The following is a 26,097-nucleotide window of genomic DNA, read 5'->3' as shown; positions in this document are numbered from 1 at the left end:
GCTTTGTAGAGGAGACCAACGCAGAAGCGCTGGTTTCCTTCCCTACTCTGCAGGTGGGAACCCAAGTGGGAGGTCAGGAAAGCAGCAAACTTGTTTGCCAGTCCCAAATGTTATCAACATATTGTTCTGGGTGTAGAGCATTTGTTCCTTTGCTTAAGAGGTACTTCTCTGCTTAATGTTTGTGTTTTGATCTACTTAATGCCCTAAACAGAAGAAGTGCTAAGTGTGATTATTTCTAAAATTGTACCCATCTGCCTTTTGAGCATGAGTTTTAGTATGCCTAGATTAGGTTTACTGCATATAGTGATTGCCCTGAGGACAGGAAGAAGCAGAATTGAAGTGTTAGAAAACAAACAAACCCAACACAAACATTCTGGAAGGATTGTGGATTACATTTTGCAGAGATTTATGTTGTTATCTAGAGGCGAGCTAATGGAGGGCTGCTTCTTTCATGGCTCTGTGCCTCTGTGGGAGTCACTTCTGTGTTCTTGGGAAGAAGGTGTCTAATTATTCTGGCTGTTTGCTTGAAGAACACTGGCTGAAGGCTGCTGGGTGCCATTCTTGATGCCTATACATGCAAAGGGCATGCACAAATTAGATACTCCCTGTAAGCATGTAATCACGTGAACATTTACCTTTTATTGCTGACACTGAAGCCCTAACTGAGTCCTGGCAGGTAAATACTGTTACTGCAGTGGCAGATTTTGGAATACAGGCTCACATCCCTGAATTGCATTCGTATTTTATCCCTGAAATAAATCAGATTTAACTGTTTGTATGTATGTTGTGGATCTGTATTTGTTTCTGTAGAGCTGTGTTGGCTGTGTGGTCATATACAAGTTAATAGCAAGCCACTGGTTACAGGTCAGCATTCATTTCAGTAATGACATGTCAGTTATTTTGTAGATGTCTCACAGACTGAACAACAATTTTGATCATTTTTTATTCTATGAACAAACCCAGAGAACAAATTCAAATAAAACTTTTTAAATGAAAGAAAACAGGAGGAAATATCCGTTAAAAAAATAACATAAACATGCATTCTGAATAAACGTTGCCCTCCCAGTAATGTTGCTGTTTCACACTAATGTTGCTGTTTGCATCTGTAACTGGGACTATTTTTGTATAGCCCACTGTATTTTTTGCTTTTTGTTTTTCCTTAATGACTATATTTGTTGTTTGTGTTTGTATAAATCAGACCATGTGTATGGCTACATGCATACTAAAGTAGAATGAAGTGGTAGAAAGATTTGCTTTGCAGAAGGGAAGAGATTTGCTATTATTCATCTGCTAAAACAACATAATAAAATAGCCCTAAAGAAGGCAAGTTCATTATGTTCCATATGCCTTTGGACCATTCACCTTCGGCAAAATGAAATAAAATGCTTTGGCGATTGTAACAATAGCAGAGCAGTAGGATTACTGTGGTAGAACTTAATCTTACCGCACTGTAATTTGAACCTGCTCTTTTCCTTTTTCATCTAATATTTCTAACTTCCAGTCCAAGTAGGCTATAAATGCTTGGAATTGTTTGTTGGTGAAGTCATCACCAGAATGGCTACCTCATGGAATTAGTTCCTAATGAGATTATTAGGCCCATGTTTATTTTGTGGGCTCTGAACAGCCGACATAAACTTAGACATTGTTATTTGGCTGCCAAGATTATGTCTGAAGCTCATTTTCTTTTCCAAGACTTTAAATCTAATATAACAGAGCTCCCAGAAAGTAGCAGAACCATTGGCATTGTAGAAATTTTTATTATGCTCTGGGAAAAAGTGGTCTTGACCAAGTTGCCAGCCAAATGAATCCTTTATACTAATTGGACAAATAAAATACAACACAAAAATCAAGAAGAGAATCAACTTGTCTTTTTTTTTTTTTTAAATGCATTTTCCCAGGACCTTGTTCTAAACGTGCAGACTTTAACTAGACAAAAATCTTGTTTCACCAGTGAGGTGAAGCCTTCTATGCATGAACAAGGTTATGCAAGAATTGTGCATTATGACAAAGATGATACAGCTAGTGAGCACGGTAGTGTTGGAAGAAATCTCACAATGACACTATTCAGCAGTTTATATGAGGATGTGGTGAAAGATTCTGTCTCCATTTAAAATCACAAGGGAAGTTTTGCAAAAGCAATGTATAATTATGCAAGGAACAGTTTTCAATGCGATTTCTCTTTAATCCATTTGACTTTTCTGTGTAATTTATTAAAACGCAGGTGATCAGAACACTATGTTTAGGCCTAATATGAAAGATTGTATATACTCAGTGCTCTATTAAATTAGGGGACGTTACAAGCTGCATGGAACATAGGAATTGCCACGCCATGGGAGACCCTGGATCTCACTTCCATTAAGGTGTCTGACAGATCAGAATTAGATACCTCAGAAAACTATCCAAGAAATCCTTTGAACCACAAAATGTTAATTGACCGGAGAGGTTGTTTTATCAAATCAACCACCAGCTGTCTGTGATTATGCTCTAGAGACTGAATATTTAATTGTCTTCTATCTTTATCCTTTCTAACGTAGTAGTTCTTGATTCCTAAGAAAGTTTGGCTCTTGATGTTATTGAAAGACCTTGAATTCTGCAGGCTTCTGTATGAAATTATTACCTTTTCTCAGAGGTAAATCTGCTTTGTGCTTTTTCATTGCATTGTAGGAAAGAAAGTAAATATTTATACTACTTGTCCTTTTGTATGCTTGCTACCTGGTTCCTCTCCTCCTTACCTCTTTAAACCATGCAGTCTACTTTAGTAAAAGGAGCTGGTAAAGAACCATGCTTTCAGAAGTGCTTCCATGAGCACTGGTACATTAGGACTCAAGGAAATGGCCTCAAGTTGCACCTGGGGAGATTTAGATTAGATATTAGGAAAACCTTTTTCTCTCAAAGAGTGGTCAGGCACTGGAGCGGCCTGCTCAGGGAGGTGGTGGAATCACTGTCCCTTGCAGTGTCAAGAAGTACCTGGACAAGGTGCTACGAGCTATGATTTAGTGGCTTAGTGTGTAGTATTGGTGATAGGAGGATGGTTGGGCTAGATGATCTTGTAGGTCCTTTCCAATCTTGTGTTTCTATGATTCTACGATTCTGCGTCATGGCAGATGCATGGCATCACCCATACACCTGGGATGAACCCTATCCAGGATTGATTTGCTCCATCAGGTTTTACTTTGTTTTGCAGAACATTTCTGTGTTAAATATCTTTGCAGGATGTCTCACGGACAGTGCAGGGTTAACAGAGATTTTTGCCTACCAAAATATTCCATTGACTATTTTATTCTATTTTGAGGTGTGAAAGCTCTTGGAATTTGAGGTTTTTCTCAGTAGAGCTAAGTTATTGGAGAATTAAATTTCCATCAACAAAAAGCCATAGATTGCATTTGTGTCAGTTACCCGAGCCTTGGATATACAAAGAGCAAAGTTGATGAAAATTCTCAGTATAGTGTGACTGTCAAGTAATTTATTCAAGATAGGATGACATCTCTTTGCAGATACGGCTTATTCATCCACACATCTTCCAATGACGTTTATTTCGGGGTAAAATGAGCACATTGTTTTGGAATGCATGCTGTTGCTACCACTTGTTGATTAGTTCTATATCATTTCATGTTATTGCCTCTGAGAATGACCTGGGAAATAATGATTGCCTTTTTGTGTGGAGTTCTCCCCTGTAGCCTCTTTTATTTTTTTAAATGTAGTTAGTTTTATTGTTGTGAGACAAATTGGTAGGAAAAGAAAATACAATAACGGATAATGTGTTTATATTTATAAACTCTTTAGACAAGCAGAAGTGAGTTATCTAATTAACCACGGGAAGACTATATGAAATGGTTGCTGAGTAAACTAGTAGAAAACCAACAACAAAAAGCGACCCAAACCGGTCAATTAGAATGCCTGAAACCCTGCCATGTATTGGTGGTATTGCTGAAAGTGTTCACAACAGACAAATGGTCAGGAGAGCCTGAAGTGAAGGTCTGATTCCTTTTGCTTGTGTGAGCATACTGCAAAGCCAAGTTAAACTGCCATTTATACCAAATTTTGTGAACTTAATACAGTTCCTTAAGTCTTTTAGCTGAGTAAATTTATTCTGTTAAATGGTATTTTAAAGTCAGCTTTAGAAATAGGAAATGAAGAAACGCAGAGTCACTCTGTGCTGAAGGCAGGAGGAGACTTTCTGGAGTCTGAATTACCATACTCCGTGCTCCTTCCACAGCTCACCACCTGAAAAGGCACCACAATTCCCATCTGCAGGCTAGAGACTGGCTGAAGGCCCTTCATTGAGCCCTTCCTCGAAAGTACAGCGTACTAGACATTGTAGGTATGGCAGTTTCCTTAATGGAAACTCTTATCCCCTGAAAGAAAATTAGAACTTGAGACCCATCAAGAAGGTGATTTGTAGAGCAGTTGCTGAGCACCAACACATGGCAGTTGCATCACGCACAATTGTGTAGCTGCTGCACCAAGTGCTCCTGGTAAGCTGGCAGCATTAATACTCAGTGTCTCGGGAGAGCTAACAGAATGGCTGCTGTAGTCAAATGTCTCCAGGTGCTGCCTTCTTTGCTGGTCTTTGGGTACAGAAGATGACTTGAAACACAGATCCCTCCCGTGGAAGCCCCAGATTCTCGAGGAGGCGTGTGGGTGTTGGGAGAGCAGGGCTGGCCGGCTGCAGTGCCTGCCTGGACCCTGAGAGCAAGAGCGAGCTGTGGAGGAGAGAAATCTCACTAATGGGGAGCCGAGCCCTAGAAACGTCACAGAACAGACGATGATAAAATGGCTGTGTGAAGCCAAGGCTTTTACTGTGTAGAACAGATTTTCGCATTACAGCATTTATATGCCTGATTTCAACAGAAGGGAACACAGAAATGAGTCACAGAACTGTGCTGGCATTAGAGATGGGTGGATTTCATCGTGCTTCTGCTTCTTCCACGATCAAAAGCTGGCCTCCAGATACAAAAGCTGTTAGTGAGGGGACTTGGAGGCAGCACGCTTAAGAAATCATATATGAGAATTAAGAAATTGTGTAAAATAGAGAATATGGAGTGTGTAATAGAGAAAATGGAGTGTGTAGTGCTGGACTTCTCAAAATCCCTTTCAGTGTTAGATGGGTGGGACTGGGAATGGACATGAATTATCGTGTGCTTACAGCACCTGGAGCGCGGATACTGGACAAAGTGGAGCACCTGTGAGCGCCTCTAAACTATTTCTTCACCATCAGTATGTACAGATGAGGAACTCCTAGTTCTCATTTTACAGTTAATGTTTTTGACATCACATGTGCACAGTGGTGCCATCTCATGTCCAGCTGCTGATTTTGCTCTCTGGTGTTTTCTAGTACCAGAGGTTTCAGAGAAAGTTGCAGAGAGGCTTTCAATGCAATAAGCAACTTAGGGGAAAGTTTCTCTCCTGTATTCTGACCTTGAGTCCCAAGGGATTTGTATTTCTCCTTTACTACGGTATTTATTTGACCACTTCTAAATGTAGGCTTTCTAATTAGCCACACAAATGTTCAGTTCTCCTTTGGCTCTTATTGAGTTCCTGCAGGTCACCCGCTCTGGCTCATAATTCTGTGAGTCACTGCTGAATATGCACAAATGCAGGTGGTTAGGACAGCCTGACCTCAGCTTCCAGCACAGTCACTCTTTATGAGATTACTTCAAAGAAACACTTTCTCTTGGAGATCTCATGCAGTTTTGTCATTATCTGAAATTATAAATGTGTTTACCTTTCAAAAAAGGGTTTGGTGGTGAAGAGGGTTTACTCTTAGAGCAATGGGAACGCAATCCGCAGAACAGGCTCACTCAGTGTAAGCATCAACAAGCAATGTGTCTGGCTCTCGTACGGCACTGCCAGCTTTTCCAGAGAAGCTCCTGTAAAGCTGCAGGCGTAGCTAAAGCAGCGGGATTGCATTTCACAGGATCTGTGAGAAGGAGGGGTTGGCTGGGAGTTCCTCCCCAAACACGATCACACTCTTCTGCTTGGATGTGTAGTAAAAGCTCCTTTCGGTGCATAAAGGGGGCTTATGAAAAGATGGAGAGTGACTCCTGAAAGTGGTATGGACAGGCAGTGACAGGACAAGGGGGAATGGTTTTAGACTCAGAGGGCAGCAAGGCACTGACCCAGGCTGCCCAGAGAGGTTGTGGCTGCCCCATCCCTGGCAGTGCCCAAGGCCAGGCTGGATGGGGTTTGGGCAGCCTGGGCTGGTGGGAAGGGGTCCTGCCCATGGCAGGGGGTGGAGCTGGGTGGGCTTTGAGGACATTTCCACCCCAAACTGTTCCATGAATCTGTGAAAAGTATCCGTCTGTGCTAGGACTAAAGATCTGATCAGGGATGTGATAGTTAGAAGCTTATAATGTGATCTGTATCATATAGGTCTATAGATAGAGGGTGTAAACTTGCTGAACATTCAATTGCAATCTTTTGTAATTCCTAACTTCCCCTAGAAACTTCTCACGTAATTTCAAAACATTTAAAACACTGCTCTTGGTTATTTAGGGACAGAGAGTTTCTTTGAACAGCTTTGGATCCTGTGTTGGGATCTGAGGACTGGCTGACCTCATACTGCATCATTTTTCTTCTGTTTATGACAATCAAGTCAGTGACGGCAAAGCCATTGGCTGTGCTGTTTTGCTGAGTAGTTGTAGAAGACATAACCAAGCTGATGTACCAGAAGTAGCTAGATCTATTGGTATGTTGTTACAGGTTTTCTATCAAATGGATTCACTTGCTGAAGGACAATTTGCAGTTTTATGCATGTATTAGCAGTATGCAGACTGAAGGTGACAGAGAAGCGGGTATCGACCTTCAAGAGTTGTGTCAATTAAGTGTTTGAAAGTATTTTTCCGGTGCTTTTCAGACTGAAGCACCCCTCTGTGCAGTTTTCCTTCTAGAAAGAAGGATTTGCCCAGCCCTGGGACGCAGCCTCTTCTAGAGAGCAATGTGGCTTGAATTACTGCACGGCAGTTGCTTGAGGAGAGCAGCTAGAGAAAATGGTTTTAACTAGAAACATAGGAGGAGGGAAAGCAAAATAATCCCTTGTGATTTAATCCTGCAGGGAGCAAAAGGAAGTTCTTTGAAGTCCCACAAAGCCTCCTTCCCCGTTCATAGATCTCCAGGGCCAGGAGGGACTAGCAGGCCATGGAGGGTGTGTTGCAGCCCCTGCCATGTGCAGGTGCGGAGATTTGCCGCGTGGAGCTGCTTGTACAGGCTGCACTTCAGACAAGAACTGGCCAGGACAATGGGTTGTGCTGTTCAGGTGGGAACTGTGCAGAGCAGTGGTCTGCTGCGGGTTCTGTCACTGTCACCCTCCAGCAGGTTTCCTGTGCCACGCTGAGGGTCTGTTCTGTGTTCCCAGCCCTGGCAGTGACAGGGAAGTTTGCTGAGAGCATGCTGCTGTTCTGCGCGGGCACTGTAAATCCTGGCAAAAGCAAAGGGGACTTTTAAACACCTTCCTCCCCAGTTGTGATGGGAATGTAGCTGGGAGTGCTGTTTGAAATTTAATAGCTCATTTTACCCCACTTTTTATGCGTTTATAACCTTAGCCAATCTCTAGGAGCCATTTACTGACAGAAAGAGATAAAATTATCATTTGTAGACTTCATATTTCGAAAAAGTGCTTTTTTTTCCTCCCTTTTGCTACATTTCTATCGCTCATAAAGAATGATTTTTTTCCTCCTTTGTTTCTTTTGTATTTTATGAACCTTCTGGCTTAGAAAATTTCAGGAAAATCTAATTCTACTGAAAGATTTCAATTCATTTTTTTCTAATAGGAATTTTATTTGAACACCCTTGTTTCAACATAGCTAACAGCAACATGAGCAGTTTTAGGAGTTGCTGGAGAACACATTTCACTTCTCATTCAGAAGATGTGCTGGATTTTAATAATTTTCAAGGGCAGGAGTTGGTACTGAAATGATATACGGCTGTTGCCTGCACAAAAGCTTCTCAGCACCCTAACACGAGTATTGCCAGCAGTAAGACTGCAAGCAAGGACATCGTGCTTTTGAATATCTGTACTGTGGAAGTGAAGAAAACAATGGAATTCCCTTAGACCCATTCTTATTCAGCATCCACCAGTCTCTTAAGTTCATGAATAAAAGGCATTTTTCCATTGCACAAAGGCCCTTATGAAAACCAGTCCCACAGCAGTGACTCATCTCAACATCTACTGGCACTTTGGGTGATCTTCCTCTTCGCTATTCAGTTTGGCTGGAAACTGAATTTGCCTGGTCCAGTGGTTGAGATTGGTGTAAAACTCGATGTATATCGTGTGCTGATATCAATGACTTCTGTGGTGGCAGTGCAAGAAGTTCAGAGAATGCTTTCTTCTCAAACATTGTGAGTTGAGATGTGCAAATCCTTTTATAGAAAGGAATGAGTCTTTTAGGATTAACCTTTGCCATACGAATAAAGTAAAACCAAAGGTTGCTTTCTGGGTGCCCTCCACCCGTACTAAGCTCACACACCCAAAAACTTACAGTCTGTTCCCCAGAATCCTGCTTGGTTCTTGTGCATAACCTCAGTCTGAGCTGGTAGAGACTGTTGTGTTGTTCACAGTCACCGTTTACCTGTCTGGTAGCATTTGCATTGCTCCTTTCAGGGTCACAATACTTCAGACGTTGTACCAGCCTGGTGTCATTCAGTGTTTTGTGCAGTGCCCTATGCAGATGAAATAGAAATGGAAATTTCTTATTTCTCTTTTTGCATTCTGATCACCCTTTTCCACCTCATAAATCACTGAAACTTTCAGCAGTCTCTTCTGCACTGACTTTTGGCACTCTGTCAGTGCATTCCCACAGCTGGCTGTGTCGCTTTCCAGTTTCTAGTTCCTTGGCAGTTGTGGTAGCTGCGCAGACGTCAGGCGGACAGAGGTTGAAATGAACCTTACCGTTGGCTGGATCATATCCTGGAGGTCATTGCCGCATCCTTATGCAGAATCGATGATAATGCTTTTTCTCAGCTGTTTCTGCCAATATTTTCACGTCTGGGATTGGGAAGTTAAGAGCTGGCAGTGAACCCCTGAACCTGTGGCATCTGCCAAGGTCTTGTTCTATGCAGGCCCACGGTTTGAGGCTGAGGTTGCACTTTGTAGGCTGCAGTGACTGCTGTGCTTCCTTGCAGTCTTAAACAGTATTTTACTCCCTTTAAATGAATCTCCCTGAAAGCTTTGGATCAGCTCCTTCTTTGTGGCCTGTATTGCTTATGTGTTCACAGTGCAAGATCTGAAAGTACATTCTTACTCTTGATATGTCACAAATTACTGAAAGCTCCTCAAATTAAAGCTCCAAGGCTTTACAGTGCAGTACGTATCTCTGAGCCACATTACCTGTGTTTGCACAACAGGGGTATGAATGATGCAACACAGGTCAAGCTTCCAGCATCCTGGTTTCGTGGTGTGAAAACTAGGAATAATTATTTGTTGGCGGGTACATTTTTCTTCAGCTCCTACATGTTCCAGATAAGGGATGAATTCTGGCATGTCTACTTGTGCATATTTATGATATTCCATCTCTCCTTTTCTTTAGCATAGCGACAATGAGAACAATGATGGTTGTGTTTCCTTTTATTACTGAAGAATATGTTTTAGAATACATTGAAAATCATCCTGAGCAAATCTCCCTCTAGGTGCAGTGACTTATATCTATGCACCAGAATAAAGCAAGTTGATATAGGAAATCTGAATAAACCCCCTTGCCATCAGGACAGCTGGGACTGGCAGTGCTATGCCAGTAAATATGCTGCATTTTCATAGAATTGTCTCATATTTCTGTTTAATTTTCCACTTGACTAGTGAAGTAGCAGCAACAGATAGACTCAGGCCACAAGAGGTGCTTAGGCTTGGTTCAGTCGAGCCAACTGTTGGAATCACAGCTATTTCCCAAAATACCTGATCAACACATCCTGTTTTTGCTGTCTGGAAAGTCTCAGAGGTGAATGAAGGTACACTGAGAACCCGAGCTAATGCCGGGTGTCCTCATTTATTAACAAACCCGTGGGGTTCAACTGCTGAGCTACAGAGATCTGAAGTCTCATGGTAGCAGAATTCGTATATGTGGTCTTTATGTGTCACAAGCAGGGAAAGGAATGAAATCCTGTTCAAAATCTGCTGCCTCCTTTGTGTAGGAACCAAAAAGATGTATTCACTTCAGAATAAATTCGTAATGTGTTGCAGAGGTAAAGGTCGATTTAACCTTGTTTCCTAGTTACATAAGCATTCCACATCTTTGCCTGAAAGAACAGAAGTTAAATGGGAGACATGTCCCATGCTACTTCATTATTAGCACAATAACTGGTAAAAAGTCTACAACTACAGTGACACATAGCTCTTCACTCTAAGTAAATACTTGTAGCCATGGTGCTATGGTGGTAGTAGAGTCATGGAATCATTTAGGTTAGAAAAGACTTCTAAGATCATCTAGTCCTACATTTTCCAATGGTGTGGAGTTTTGAAATGCTCTTTTCCAGTATAGTTGAGTCTTGTATTCGTCTTTGCCATGTTCTTGTTGCAAGGAAGATCAATCAGCAGTAAGTGTTTACACATGACCAAAATATATTCAAATACAAAAAAGAAAGGTAATAGATCTGAGGAAAATCTGTTTTAAGGGAGAAACCTCTAGAGTGATGGCATGTCCTGGATCAATAACATTGTAAACAGAGTTGAGTGAATCTATCCCAGTCTGAATTGACTTCTTCAGTTCCAGTTGTAAATCCGGGAAGTAATTGTCAACATCTGTAGCAGAAGCTGTGGGGAAGAAGCCTAACACAAGATCACAGGGGTCTTTCATGCCTTAAAATCTTTACATCAACACTCAAATGAGTCTAACAGAAAGGGAATTGTATTTTGGTATTTCTCATAGTTTACATCTCTGTTAGGTTAATTTCTCAGCTGTTTTAAATGAAGTGGTCCAAGCTATTAAGTGGCAGATTTTTGAAAAAGTCTGCCTTGTCAGAAAGCAGATAGTTCAACTGAAGTGTATACAAAAGGACTGTCTTTCCCTTAGATGTGCATTGAAGTGGTTGAGATGAAACTTTACACATGAAAAAAAAAAAAAAGTCAGTTTAGTTCACTTTACGGATTTTGAATTGTAAAGACTTCAAGATTCTAGTATATTTTTCTCCAAAAAAATCAACACATATTTGTTTGTCTTCTGCAAGTCCTTTTTTTTTTTTTTTTTTTTTTTTTTTTTCTAAAGGACTTTTTTCTCTTGCATCAATTAAGACAACTAGAAGCAAACTATCCCATCAACGGACTCTTTGATCTAAAAATTTATGCAAGTCTTAGCAATTTGATAAATCAATAGCTAAAACCATTTCTGGTCAAGCAGTTTGGCCATTTTCCTGGCTTCAGAAGATTGGTGTCTCATCTATACAAGTAGTATTTACTCTGAATTGACTGAACTTTTACTAGTTTTCATAGTTTCCACACATTCTCTCATCTCCGTAAGACATACGAACCAGTGATGACAGAATGAAGTGATTTTCCAAATGTATACACGTTTTTATCTGTGTGGCAAATAAAAATATTGAAATCTGAAGTGTCATTATTACATTTTCAATCATTCTGTGAGCAAGTTATGTTCACCAGTAAATGTAAATAGTAAAGCTGTGTTAAAATTTCATTGACTGTCTTTGCAACCCCTTTCATCCTTCATTAAAATAGAGTCTTAATAAGCATTCAGTGCATGCATTTGTGATAAACTTCTTTTAGTTATCTGGAAAATGTTTTTCTTTTGATTTCATGCTAGGAGTGTTTCATATGATGCTTCATGTCACTTCTTGAAACCTAGATTTTTAAAATAAAAATACAACATGAAAAGGGAGTTCTTCTTTTTCTGGGAGTTCTTTATCTTGAAGATATTTTACACTCATTTCAGAATAAGTATGCATAAGCATAGCCATGCTGGCAAAACACCATTTCCCTCTACAGGTTTATAATCCCATGACACAAACTGTACCTTAGAGCTGTTAGTGTTGTATATGTACAAGAATTGCTTTTTCCAACCTGATTCCAATCATCTTCATGCAGTGTCATTTTCATAATTTCCTTCTGGACTCCATCATGACATCCTGGGGACTGTGGAAAAGAATTAACTAGCTGCAAGAACATGTGAGCCTGTGCTAGAAACCTGCTAATAGTTACAGCAACAAAGAATGGAGGCAGGTGGGGACCCAGATGGGCTCAGCCACTCTCTTTGTCCTGTGTGTCTTGCTCTGGAACAGCACTACTGCACAACTGGGATTTCACTTTCTGCGTCTCCAACCCAGGGCTCTTTCAGACTGAAAGGTCTTTTGGTGGTTTGTTGCTCTTATTGTAGTCCATGGGCACTTCACCTTCCTGCACATCAGAAGTGTTTTGAAAGCTTGGTTTGTACCTCTTCTAGAGACCACCTGTACCATGGTTGGACTGTCCGTGGCCTACATGTTCCCTTAACCTCCTAAACCATTCTGTAACAGGTTTTTTTGTGTGCATACCAATGATGTATTAAGCATAATTTACTTGAAATATCATCCCAGTTCAGAAGAAAATCTTCTAGCTATTAGTAATAAGCAAAAATATGTCCCATATCTCCAGAGCAACAGCTAAGACCCAACTCAACCCAAATGGAGTAACTGGGAATGGTGAGATAATATCTGAAGTGTGGGAATATAAACAACAGGCAGTACACTCCCATGAACTGCAGCCTATACAGTCCTTCTTCCCAGATTTCAGGTTCCCATTGGAGAGTCTTCAAAAAGAGAGGGAGGGTCTTGAATCTGTGTTGGGATTTATACTGTCCTCTGCCAGGCATTTTTCACATATTTTGTCATAACTTGTTGGGTGCTTACAAAATGATTTGCAGCCTTTTTTCCATTTAAAGCAAATCAAGTATGTTCCCTGCATAATCATTTGGTTTGAATTCCCTAACCCCCAAATACATTGCAGGGCACTGGAGTAATGAAATGGTCTTCCATTATTTGAATTTAGAAAATACAGACACAGACAGAGATGGAGTTTAAGCTTCTTTGTTATTAACTATTATTCTGCATAGCAGGGATAACATTTACTTGGGGATAATATGGTCCTTCCCTATCAGGGCTTTATAAATCTCACTTAAACCTTTCTTTGTTATTTTGTCTTAATGATGGCACACTGGTGGCATAATCCATTTTTTTAGGAGAACGATATTGTACAGAAAAAAATATCTTACTCATTATTGAGATGATACCAACGAGACAAGAATATTTAGGTGTTACATGATGGAAAACAGGAAAAAAGTCATCACCTTGTAAAATGCTGTGTAGCCTTCCCCAGTGCGTCTGTTGTTGCACTCAGTCTGAATTGCCACATGCCTGAGAAGTCTGTAAAGTATTTAAATGCTCTTAAAGAATAAACAGCAAGCTCCTGTGGAAACTTGATGCAGTCTGTCACAAGCCAGCAAGTGCCCCTTAGTAGGACTTTCACCAACAAGCCTCAAGTTCGCAGCGGTGAGCACGAGGTGACTTGGCCTGAGAATGACAAAGGGTCTCTAGAGAAATTACAAGGCCCTTTACAAGGCAGTGGGCTTCTTTTTGTGTTTTCAATACATGACAGGTAGATATTCTCATCTTGTTACCGTTACCTTGATATCGAATCCCCTATAGAGTTCTGGTTTGGTGCAACGTTCCTTGAACCTCTCTTACATTATCCACTCACGTACATGCACAAGTCTGTTACAGAGTTTTCTGTAGGGATCCCCACAAGCTAAAAATCATTTGTCACCAGTTGCTTCTACATGTGTTTGTGTGGATGTTTGTGTGTGCGTGTTTTTGTTTGTTTGTTTTGTAGTTTACTTGCTGGTCTCCCACTTTCCCACAGCCCATCAGGAACATCGCTCTGGTTCTGTTTACGCATACTTCTGAGCTGTTCTGTAAGTACTTTTCACTGTGCTTGGCAGGCACTCAGAAACTTCTGCCATCAGTGGAAGTTAAAGGCCTTGCTACTGGAAAAGGAGGACCAAAATGGAAGGCAATACTCAGCTGAGTAGGTGGGAGATGTTTCTGTTTTTCATTACAGATGATAACACTTCTGCAGCACCACTGAGCACTTTGCATAGAAACAGACACAAAGAAAATTTTCTGAAAGGCAAATTTTGGACTGTATCTGAAAGAATCAAGTGGTCCGACCATGCGCTAATCCAGTTATCAGTGCAGCTCAGCCTGTTAGGTGTCAGGAGGGCTCAACTGGACCCCTGATGCAAGCAAAAATAATCGATGTCAAAGTCCTAAGATTCTTCTGTCTTTGCATAGATTTCCAAGCTACCTTGGGTACTTACTGCATTTGGTGTAGTCAGCCGAGCAAAAGGGCACTTGCATGTTTCAGAATAAAAGCTGCATTTGCTCAATCCTTCCTTCTAACCAGTCTTTCCCTTTTCAGGTCTTTTCCAATTGTGTCAAATGGGAATAGGACAATATGAACAAGGTTGGCATAGCCTGTTGTATTGGGATCCATTCCTCTCTTTATTTATGAAATACTCACTTGGTGTTTAAGGCTATTAAAAACCATCACTCTACTGAATGGGGTTAAAGCAGAAAAAAGATGGGCATCTGTCTTAATAAAAAAATGCTTAAATAAAAATCCTTGGTACCTAAATCCAAACTGAAGTCTTAGGAAATGGAATATTATTAATTGGATAATAATATAAAATAATATAAAAGGAATATTATTAATACGTTGGGATAATGTTAGGAGGGAACTACTTCGCATGACTCAAGGCAGTATTATGGAGCATTTGTGGCTTGAAGAGCTGTGGTTTGCTCAAGTCCAGGAAAAAAATCTGGCTGTACTTCGAACAGGTGAATCTGTAGTCTGGGTTCTGACTTGATACGGAAGAGATGTTCTCCCTTCTCTTGACTCAAGTGCATGGAGGCTCTCAGAGGCACAGATTGGAGCCCGCTGCAAAATCAGTACTCTGTGTCAGAGAAGCTGGACCTGGCACCAGCAAGAAGTGGGAACTTTACTCACAGAACTGGGGGGAAACAATGTTTCATGGCCAGCTCTAAAACTGTGCTTGGCGTCATTTAAAAAAGAGTTTTTTCTTCTCAGTTCTTAGCTTTTTCTTCTCAGTTCCTAACTCCTTTCTGGACGGAAATAGCGGTACCAAAGGCTCTTGCTCAGGAAGAGAAAGGAGAAGACTGTTTTTTCTAGGCAATCTGTTGGCATGTCCCATTTACTATAAAAGAAATATGAAGATATCTGGGATCTCACAACTTCAAAGCTTAACATCAGAGCAGACTGTTGCATCAGCACTGACACAAATACTGTTCAGTGGTGGAGAGATGCTGAGTCAATAGGTGTCAGTGCAATGCTCTGATCCACTTGTGAGTCATCACTGCAACAGGAGGAATTATTGCTGTAACCTCCAGTGCAGCTCTGAGTTCAGAAACAATCCGTCAGATAGACAAGAAGTCATTTGTGAAGTTCAGATTTTGATCTAGCTATTTTAGTGCTTGGGGAGGTAATGCTTTGGCTTTGGTCCACCATCCTGTCCTTCTTACATGAGGCTGTAAAATCCCGTACTTCTGGCTTGACATCATATCATGAGAATGGCTTGTGTTTCTTTCAGAAGCTTTGAGGAAAGAGGGAAAAGTTGTTCCATACATCCCAGATGTCATCGTAGGCACAAGTAAGGAAGCCCATTACCTTGATCCACCACATTTGAGCATTTGAGATGCTCACCCCCTTCCACCTGCTCTCCTTGGCTTACCCCTGCTTGTCTTTGTAGGTCTGCTCTGAGCTGAGATAGCTTGTGACATTCTAGCTTGCAGCGTAAACAGTGGAATACAGAATTTGAAAAATATACATGAATAAAAGGTCAAAACTCTCCCAGGAAAGAATAAAGTTATTTTATTTCCTTTTTTTTTTTTTTTTTTTTTTTTTTTGTTAAATGCATAGTTATGAAAAGCACATTAACCTTTGGGTTTCTGAAGAATTAACTGTGACAACTGTCCAGCTTAAAAATAAACAACTGCTACTCCAAGTAGAGTGTCTAAAGATGCCCAAGTTTATTCTCTTGGTCCTGAAGACTACCAAGTATGTTGTCCTAGCTTTAAAAGCTTGTGCTGATACTGCCCATCCACAGCAGTCTGGAAGGGCAGAAATTGCTGGGCTAATTTTTTTTTAGTTCAGTGGGAAAGCTGCATTCTGCTATTGATTTCCTTAATCTTATCTGCTGTCACATTTGAATTTTTCTTTAGAACTGTTACTCTGGAAGAAAGCAAGCAAGCTAGAAGTGACAAAGCTTTCACAGTAGTAACTGTGAAAAGAAAATTCTGTGGAAAAAGGAGGGACACCTACCACATCTGACTCTGGCAAGGAACAGTGTATTATTGCCAGATCGATGGTCTTCTTTCCACCAAGTTACCTGGAGGAAGTAAAATCCCTGTTTCATTTGCAAAGGAGAAGACTGTCTCCTTACATTTTTGAAAACTTCCTATCACAATTTATGAGATTTGATTTGATTTCAGACTTTCCCTTCCGGAGGATTATGGTAAGAATGTGACACTGAAGAAGATTGAGGGAAATGGACAGTTCACAGAGAATAAAATGGACACGATTAACTAATAAGTAATAACACCTTTTGCATATGATAAAAGGATAAATTATGGTTTGAGAGAATACTGAGTAATATTTGTTATTTGGCAAATGAAGTAGAATAATATTAAGAAAAACTAAATGGCAAATGCACATGTGAAGCTGTAAGATCAGACTACCTGGAAGTTTTCTTACAGTAGCCAACTTACTCTTACTGCTTCACAACGTGGATGCCCTTTGTTTCACTTCTGTGAGATCAGAGTTACCACTTCTTTTGTTTTGATGCAGACAAAAAACCATTAACTCTCAGGAGAGCTCTGCTGAATCTGACGGTAAATCACTAACCAGGTATTTGGAAAGGCGAGACCTGAGCAGCATGGAAGTTTTATGCTGGTAATTTGACCATGTAGACAAATGCAATTTACATGTAGAGAGGCTCTGTTAGAATGAAGCAGTGAGTCAGACTTGGTCATGCAGTAATTCAAGTTGGAAAGGACCTCACGAGGTCTGTAGCTGATGCTCCTACACAGAGCAGGGTCTAGGCCCCTGTGGGCAACCTGCTCCACTCCTTGACTGTTGTTGTGTTTCCAGCAGGGCTGTGCCCCAGCCGTTCAGTCCCCAGCATGTATTGCTTCAGGGCTTGGTTCTTCCCAAGTGCAGGTTTTGTCCCTGTTGAATTTCCTCAGGTTCCTAATGTAGCTCTTAATGTTCGAAGCAGGCATATATTTCTTTTATTGGATGGGTCAAATCCTACTCTGAGTGAAATCCCTGAATTGAGTAAGCCACCTGTGTACCTACGGTTTGCCCTAGAAAGTATGCAAATGATAGATTTAATTCTTTAGTATCATTACCGTGGATTTAGATGAGAACACCCAGTCGATGTGGATTCCTGCCCTCTCTAGGACAGTAGGATGATGCCTTCTCAACGATCCTCCTCTGCCAGAGAGTCTGTGCTTCCAGACGCGCCGATTGTCTCAGCAGCAAGAACCTTCACGCTTCATTGCTGAATTTTGTTCTTGCCTTTCTAACAGACTGGCTGTGTTCCTCCCCATTTCTCTTACTTATGTCTTTTCAGTGCTTCCTGTTTTGGAACAACTGTGTGCTTTTTTTCTTTGACCTCCCCTGGAATGAATCTTGTGAAATCAATAGTAACATAAAGAAAAGTCAATAAAACGATCCCTGCTATATATTCCAATGAACTCCTTGAGAACTTTTTTCCTTCCTAGTTTAACTTCCTTCAGGCCAAATAAGGCCAAACGCGCCCAATCTGAGCAGTGTTTGAGTCCTGCACAACCTTTATTATTGCTGTGACCTCTGTTACTTGAACTAGATGAATAAACCACATTAGCAGGAAGGAAGAGTGGGCTGAATCCGTCTTACTAGGAACTACCTTAAAGGAAAACAAACAGTTGCATTGGCCTGCATTGGCCTACATGCATCACTACTTATTTTTCAAACATGTTGTAAATTCTCATTTCAACTAAATCTCCTTAGGTATGTTCCCTGGCCAGTGCAAGGCTGACAGACAGCACCTCTTTGTCTCCGTGGTGGCCAACCTGCACTCAGAGAAAATCTGTGGACCTTGAAGACGCACAGCTTAAATCGCAGAGGAAATCCTTTATTACTGGGCATTATTTTGCAGTGAAGAACAGGCTAGATTCAGATCCAGGGAATTCTGTGTAGACCACGGATCCAGTGTAAGTAGCATCAGTGACAAAAGCACAGGACTCTCTGAAGGCTCTGCTCATTAGTTTCATTCACCTTGACGTTTGGCATTTGATATTATGACAGCTTATATTTTGAAAAGTCCTTCATCCTGTGTCTTCCTGGGAGCAACAGCACTGTCTTCAAGGCCACGTAAAGAAATACGGAGTGGGAATATTTAGCAGCCACATTACTGTGCCACTGCTGGTTGTGCAGATGCAGAGTGTGTGTTCAAGGACTTCCCTCAGAGAGGAGAGGAACAGGCAGGTCTCTGTGTGAATCAGCGCAGGTGAGGAAAGATGAAGTAAACTGCCAGAACTAAGATTTCCTGCGTTCTGTTTCCTGAGTCCCTGTAGGAGGAAGCAGTTTAAACAAAATAGTTTCTCCTCTCTTCGTTTTAATGAATCCTAACTCATCAGGCCACATTAACAATTGCAACTCATCGTAACTGACTTTAGCACTGTTAAAAACACGGGCTGCATTTATGGCCCTTGCAGGGCTTTATGCAGAGCGAGTTCATTACAGTACGGTCTGCAGGGGGCACTTAGTGAGCCATTTTAAACAGGCAATAGCCAGCAAGAAAATATGTACTGGGATCCTCTGAAAGACTGGAGCTACTGCATCGGTTTTGAGACAAAATTATACTCTACTGCTTATGGGCCTCGGTGTGTATTAAGCATATAAAAATAACAGTGTTTTGCACTCTTGCAGAGCCTTTGCACTTCACAAACTTTCATAAGTTTCCTGATGGGGGGAAGAAAAAGGACACGACTGGAAATCAGAAAGCTGTATGCTCTTCTTAGATTTCTTCTGTGATCAGGAGAAAATCCGTTCATCGTGCTCCTTTTGCTTCCCAGTTTCTGTTGTTTTCTTGGATTTCTGTCACTTAAAAGCCCCATATTTAATACTTTAGATAGAGATTTTCTGGTCTTGCATCTCTATGTGCTGCTGCTGTAAAAACAAAAATCTTTTCTATCATATATGCCAAAAGAACAGAGGAGTTACGTACCCTGGCCAAGACCTAAGAGAAAAGCTTACATCTCTTGATGACTAGTTTTGTCCTTTTTCCCCTAAGGAATGCCAAAACAGGGTACCTTGCACCCTACTTTGATGCTTTGATTGAGTGGATGTGCATAAGAGAAAATGTGTGCGAAAAGCAAATCAGAGTTAATTTTGTGTATTTTCCTTCCACCATTTAACACATGAAGCTCCCCATAAAGGAGGCCTAGCATGCAATGAGTCATGCATTATATAAGTAACTAAAACATTTTATAGTTTACAGAGAAGAGTGTACTTGCTCATTATGTGGATGAAAGGAGATTGCCGCATTTCAAATGACATGTATAATTTAGACACTTATTTCTAGGACTGTTTGGAACGGGGAGTGAAGAGAAACTTTAAAATGTTTGAAGTGACTTGAGTGCTTCATAGCTGTTAACGTGACTAGCAAAATACACAGAGCAATAACTTTTAAGACTGTGCTAATGGAAGAATGGCTCTGAAACGCCAACATTTTTAATAATAACAGTATTTATTTTAAGACATAAGTAGAAACTAGTTTTTGTCAGTCTGTAAAAATCTGCAAAGATGTCATATTTTTTCTGCCACTAGTTATCTGCTGTGCCACCAAAATGGAAAGAGGAATGGGAAATAGTATTTCACGAGGATTAGCCACTCAGTAAAGAAAATGTCATGCCTGCTGCACTTGAATATTTTTGGGAGAATATTTCCCCCATCCTTCTAAATATTAGACCCCAACTACGAAATCCGAGCATGTAATATTCTGATTTAAACAGCGCAGAGTTCAGTCGAGTGAGAATTCAATAGCAGCATCCTGGCTGTGCATAGGGAAATATTTATGTAATTGTATTCATTTTAGAACGTTATGGTAATCGAAATGAGACGTCATTTCTGAAATTTGGAAGCTGAGCAACCTCCAACTGCTACCATGTTGTGGAAATTATCTTCATACACTTATGTGCTTACATGCTTTAGTGAACGTGGAGCTCATTCAGAAAGCTGAATTCTGATTCTATCGCAGTAGTCCCATTGATTTTTTTAACAAGACAGCAGCCTCTGTCTTTCATGGGCTGTTCTTGGCAGCAGCTAGATTTATGGATTCCTCCAGCAAATTGGGCCAGCACTTTCCCAGATCTGTGAATCTTTTAAGCAAATATAGCTGTTGGATACCTCTGGGCAATGACACTGTGGCAGGTTTATGTCCTAAGTTTTGAACCCCCTGTAGAAATTAATGAGATCTATGCCTTGTAAAATTCTCTCAAAACTGTTGCATTATTTATTTATATTCTGCTTCAAGGACAACACTTTTCAAGCCAAGAGATGATACAGAGGAGCCCCGGGCTGTATAAATATAGAATCTTTTTATTTTTTTGGTTAATAGATACAGTACAATTTTTGACTACATAAGAAAGCGTTGTTTTCAGTGCATACATTCTTCAGACAGACAGGAACAGGGCAGACAAACATTCCTCAGTGTTCTGAGCAATATGTGGCACTTAGTTTATCTTCTTCAAGTCCCCAGTTACTGGGTTTTCCCAGTTTTCATTAGCTGCTTTGACAGCTCAAGGTCTAAGGAAAAATGGATCGAGTAATAAGGATGTGCTGGCCCTTGTGGCCCAGGATTATGAGGCAGGACAATGGGACACTGCTCACTGTCCACCACACAAGTCTTCCTGTAACCAGTGCCCTTATGGCATCGTATTTGCTTGGGGTCCCAAATGACCCTGTCCAGTAAGTTTTCTTTTCTACATTAACAATAATGAAAACACCTGCCTCAAAGAAACAAGTCAGTGCCTGCGCTAAACACTTCTTGCTATACAGTGACCAGGGGCAAATCCAGAAGTCCTCCCTGAATTTTAATGATTTTTTTTTTTTTTTTTTGTGGCACAGTATAAAAAACGGAAAATGGATCACAGGGTTTGGCCAATGCTATTTGTGGGGAGGGACAAAAGAAATATTGCTACCTTCTGTATTTTCCCTTCAGTTTATCATAAGAAAAAAATAGACTGAGCTGTGAGATCCTGGCCAACTCCATTCAGGAAAACCCGCTAATGCTTTACCTTCTTATGTAGCTTTTTGCTAGTGATGTTTCCCTGCTAATATTTCCTGGTGTTGTCCAGTTGGTGCTGGCGCGAGGGCTCGTGGAGAACTCATGAACACTTTACTGGCCAGTTAGAAGCTGCCATACCAACTAACATTCCTACAGTATACAAGAGCATAAATACAGGGAGAGAAGTGCCTGGCCACTGTCCTAGGCAGTTGGCAAGCTGGCAAACTGCAGAGCAGTGTTGCTATTAGTGGAACGTCTCAGCAGAGCAGTTTCTACCTGCAGGCAGCCTTACGTGTGTGTGTCTTCAGCACTCAGTGGGTTCAAATGTGAGTGCTTTCACGGGAGGCTGTTACTCAGAAAGACTTTAGGTTTTGTCTGGCCTGCCTTGATATCCCAGGCAGATGGTGTGGGCCCAGCATCCTGCTCAGGAACCCCTTCTGGTGAGGACAGCTTGAAGGAAGCAAAGAGAAACCACATTGTTTGGGAAAGCACTAGGAGAAAGATGAGGTTCACATAGGTAAGACACCAATCTTTGTCTTGCTACAGATACCCAACACTGAAAAATCACAAGAGTAAGAAGCTTCTGTCATTGAGGGAAGTATAGAGAGATGCTTCCAGGCACATCAGCGTAAACTAGTTTCCTGTGCCTATACTGGAAACATTTTTTATTTGAAAAAAGCTTACTTCAGGTTGTCTAGTTCAGCCTCTGCAAGAGCAGAACACACACGAAATAGCTGCGGAGTGAGTTCTATCCCTGATCTTAGTCAAAAGGCAGAGAAAAGCCATCAGGGGGCTGTGAAGAGCAAATAACCAAGAAGTACAGGAAAAGTAGAGCAAAGAGGAGGTAGGAAACCAGACTGCCAAAAATACCAGCCTGAACAGCAACATGCAGGTGAAGGCACTTTTCCTTGGAAGCCTACATGGCAGGGGCAGGGGAGAAGACAACACCTTTCTGTGGTGAGCTCTGACTTCTTTTGCCCTAATTCTTTAGGGTTACAAGAGGAAAAAAACAGTCAGAGTAAGCACCATTAAAGAAAACAAAGGTACTTCTTGATACCAGCTACCACTGAGCTCAGTCAGGATAGGAAAAGCAGGTGGCTGACAAGAGTCAAATAAGAATCCCTGAGAAGTCTGAGAAGGAAGATAATAAACATCCTATCACTTACACAATTTGGCCCCTTCTGATACTCTAGCCAATACACCAGCCTTTAGTTAAAACAGAGGCAGTGAAAATTCCTCCCCTTTACCTTGAGCTGCACGAAACACTCCCAGGAATGAGATAAACCTGCCAGATTCCTCCAGATCCCTGCTTCCTGATTGAAACTGAATACCATGGAGAGAAAGCGAGAGCCAGAGACACGAGAGCCAGGAGGGGACCTGCTGGGAAATGGCACTTGTAGGGTACTGTAAACTGGAGCCTGGCCTGCAAGCATTAGTGAAATGTTTAGTAAAGATATTCAACTCTGTTATGTCTGGTATCTTTTGACTAAAATGTTACAAATATTACCATATAAATGAATCACTATATTTGTTGCTATTGGGTAAACTATATACATCATTGTAAGAAAAGAACAATAATTAAATTAAGGGAGGAGAGAAAAAGACAAACAAAATATTAGTAAATAAAATAGAAAACATATGTTCAGTAATACTTTTAGGCAGTATTTTTGCTTGTTACATTTACCATAGGGGAAAAAACCTTCCACTCAAAATAAACGTTGGAAACACAGCTGCCCAAACATCAGTCACTTGCCATTTCCAGAACACCCCAAGGCCATGAGGACAGGCTTGGAGGGTGTCCTTGCTCTCCGAAGACATCACCATCAATGCTGCTCAAGACAGCTGTTGATTTTGCCATTGCAGAGGAGCCCTGAGTTTCCAGCGGGCTGGCGATGCAACCGGTGCTTCAAAACATGTCTTGAGCACATGCGCCTGCACTCTGCTTTCGCATCATCTCACGTGGAGCAAGACAGGCTGGTACACGTTACCGGGAGCCAGAAAGGGACCCTGCTACCAGCGTCCATCAGAGTGTCCTCTCGGGTCCCACTCAGGAAACGCCCTTCGTATTCCTTGGGTTTCGAAGAAACCTCTACAGTTCGTCCTTCATAAAGAGGAAAGACATTGTACTCGGCTCTCTCGGAAGCAGACAGTTCATGCAGCAGTGTTTCCCACTCTTTTTCAAAACAGAGAGCATAGTTGTGTTTTCTTTTTTCTTCCTATATGTATTTACTTTAAAGTTTAAAAGCAAAGGTTTTTAAACATTGTTATCTTCTTACACTACATCACAAGGCACAATAACAAACGATCTCACACTGATGCCATTAACAGTAGAGCCAGACAAACCATATGCACATTTTTTTCCTTTTTGCCACATGAATAAATTATTGCAAAAGAAGCGATCCATTATATGATCAGCGCTATAGATAGGTATTTTGCTATTTGATGAAAAACTGACCCAATGAGCTTTCTGTGGCTAATCAGACGAATTATCTCCCAGTAGTTTCCTCTGTTATTTGACCAGCCCCACTTAATACATAGGTACTAAAATACAAAGAAGTGCAAAAATGACCATAAAGCAACTACAGATCCCAGCTATCTACCAGGTCCACTATGAAGAAGGGGCTCATGACTTTCTGCAGGTGATTTCTTTAATGTGTCAAATCCAAAGCTGAGGAGAACAAGAAGTACAGTTCCCCAGAGCTGTTACTTCAGATGCTTTAGCATTCACAGTTAACATGGTATGGGGTTTGGAGATTTGTTTTCCCCCTTTGATAATACCTGAGGCTTTTGCTGTTTATTTCAATGCAACCAACTGTAACTGAGCTTCCAGAAATGTTGTCTTCACTGCTGTGAGGGTGTTCGGGCTGTCTTCACCAAGGTAAAATAACTTTTTGGCAAGTGTTGGATATTTTAGGAAAAAAAATAGTTTGTAATCATTTCAGCTCGTAATCATGAAGAAAAAGTCTTTCTCCGAAGAAGTCAAATCAGAGTCTCAAGTCTAAAAAGAAAAGAAAAGGGCTGTGCAGACCTTTGAAGAAACTGCACAGAAAGTCATATGCAGATCTAGGTTTATGACTTAGGAGCTCATAGGCTTGACTGCCAGTGAACATCTTTTTCATCTTTGCTTTTTGTGCCTGAAAACTAGATACTTTACTCCTTCCTGTTTTTCTACCAGCAACTCTGGTTGTTTCCTAGCACATTAAACGACAAGGATAATTTGTTTAGTTGTGCAGCTGCAGGGAGTATGAGCAGCGCTACACGCAGGACCTGTGTGTACGTAGTGGCAGCCAGTCCCTGCCACATGCAGCCTGGGGTGGGGGATAACACACTCTGAATTGCTCAGATGGGAGAAGTGGTGATCCCTCTGGTCTGACGTGATCAGATTGCAAAGAAAAGCTTTGAATTACTCATGAAGGGTTTAGATACAGAGGGCATGGCATATCACACCGGTATTTACCTTGGCAAGACAGTCGGAGACAAATGTGTGTCACATATGCTCACAGCTTAGCATGGGCTAGTGTAACCAAGATCAAACTGTTGGGCATCTGCCATAAAATTCAAAGGAAGTGCTTTTGTTTTTTTGTAAATAATCTGTGTCAAGAAAGGAAGGAGAAAAATGTTGCTATGCTGATGCCTCAAGGGTATATGTGCATGTGTGTGTAACTCTTGGTGTTGGTGTTTTCTGCACATTCACACAAATGTGTGCTGGGAAACGCTGGCTGCTTCTGCCAGAGAAGGTTCTTAGTTAATGCAGCGCTGATCCTTGCAGTCATTGCAGATGCATCCCCATCAAGGTTCCCAACTGCATGGATGTTAAATGAATTGTTGTTTGGACAAGGAGGAAACACGGGGAAACATTTCAGCACGTTGTGTGCCCTGCCAGCCCAAGAGACCAGCCTGCCTCAGGATACATGAACACTGGCTGCTTTCTGGGTGCTGGATCATTTTAGGAGTGGATCCTATTGGCAGTGGAAATTACTAAATCACAAATGGTAACAAAAATATTTTGGATTTCAAAATATTTCAAAAACATTTATGGAAGGTGAATTCCCAAGTTAAGAAAAATGCTTTAATTTCCGGGTTTTCTCCAAAACATTACAGTTTCTGGCTGTTGTTTTCAACTGATCCCTTACAACATCATACTAAACAATCCCTGCAGGATGTGTGCAGGACCAGCAGAATGAATCTTGTTTTCACAGCTAGCTTGAGATGACTCGTGGTGACTCTTAGAGAGCTAATCTGCAAATGCCAATGAACAGTCCCAGCTAGGGAGGAAGGATGGAAATGCTCGGGGCTTACAGCTCCTAATTACAATTCTGATAGACAGAATTTTAATTTGCTGCATGTGTTGCAATAGGCCTTTAAAGATAACATGGAGGATGCTCATAAAGAGTTTCTGTTCACATCAGAGATGTGCCAGAAGAAACGTGAACCAGTGTGCTGTCAGATTTCCCTTCTGTTTTCACCCAGCCCCTGTATGGAGGCATGTAGGAATCTAGCATAGGTAAGAGAGGAGCAAGAGGCCCTGCCTCAGGGTGGGCTGATTACACCGGAGGTGCAGAGTAGTGAATGACGGAGTTGTAATCTGGAGGTGGGCTGTGGCACTCCAGGTTGGGATCCATCGGAAGGAGAACAGAGTCTTCCAGTGTGAAGTCCATGGTGTCCTCTTCAACCTGCACTGCTGGCTGGTATTTGACAGCCTCACGCTCGTGGTCAGATAATATGGATTCCTTGCTCTTGCTAACAGCTCTCCGCCTGTTGAGAACAAACAATA

General features: G+C 41.3%; 2 protein-coding genes across 3 annotated transcripts in view; one reads left to right on the top strand and one right to left on the bottom strand.

Moving 5' to 3' along the window:
- LOC311444123 (uncharacterized protein) overlaps window positions 1-26,097 on the top strand; it is a 293,968-nt gene that overhangs the window by 76,304 nt on the left and 191,567 nt on the right. The window lies entirely within an intron of this gene.
- LOC311444120 (vascular endothelial growth factor receptor kdr-like) overlaps window positions 20,616-26,097 on the bottom strand; it is a 131,211-nt gene continuing 125,729 nt past the window's right edge. For both annotated transcript variants that reach the window (XM_084535021.1, XM_084535022.1), the window contains exon 30: window positions 20,616-26,078. In XM_084535021.1, the coding sequence (XP_084391147.1) occupies window positions 25,868-26,078 (211 nt within the window). In that variant the 3' untranslated portion in view covers window positions 20,616-25,867. The remainder of the gene's footprint in view (window positions 26,079-26,097) is intronic.

This window comes from Aythya ferina, assembly GCF_964211825.1.
Source record: "Aythya ferina genome assembly, chromosome: 13".
NCBI classification, from domain to species: Eukaryota; Metazoa; Chordata; class Aves; order Anseriformes; family Anatidae; genus Aythya; species Aythya ferina.
Note: the sequence above shows the minus strand (reverse complement) of the source record. Positions and strands in the feature narration are given on the sequence as shown.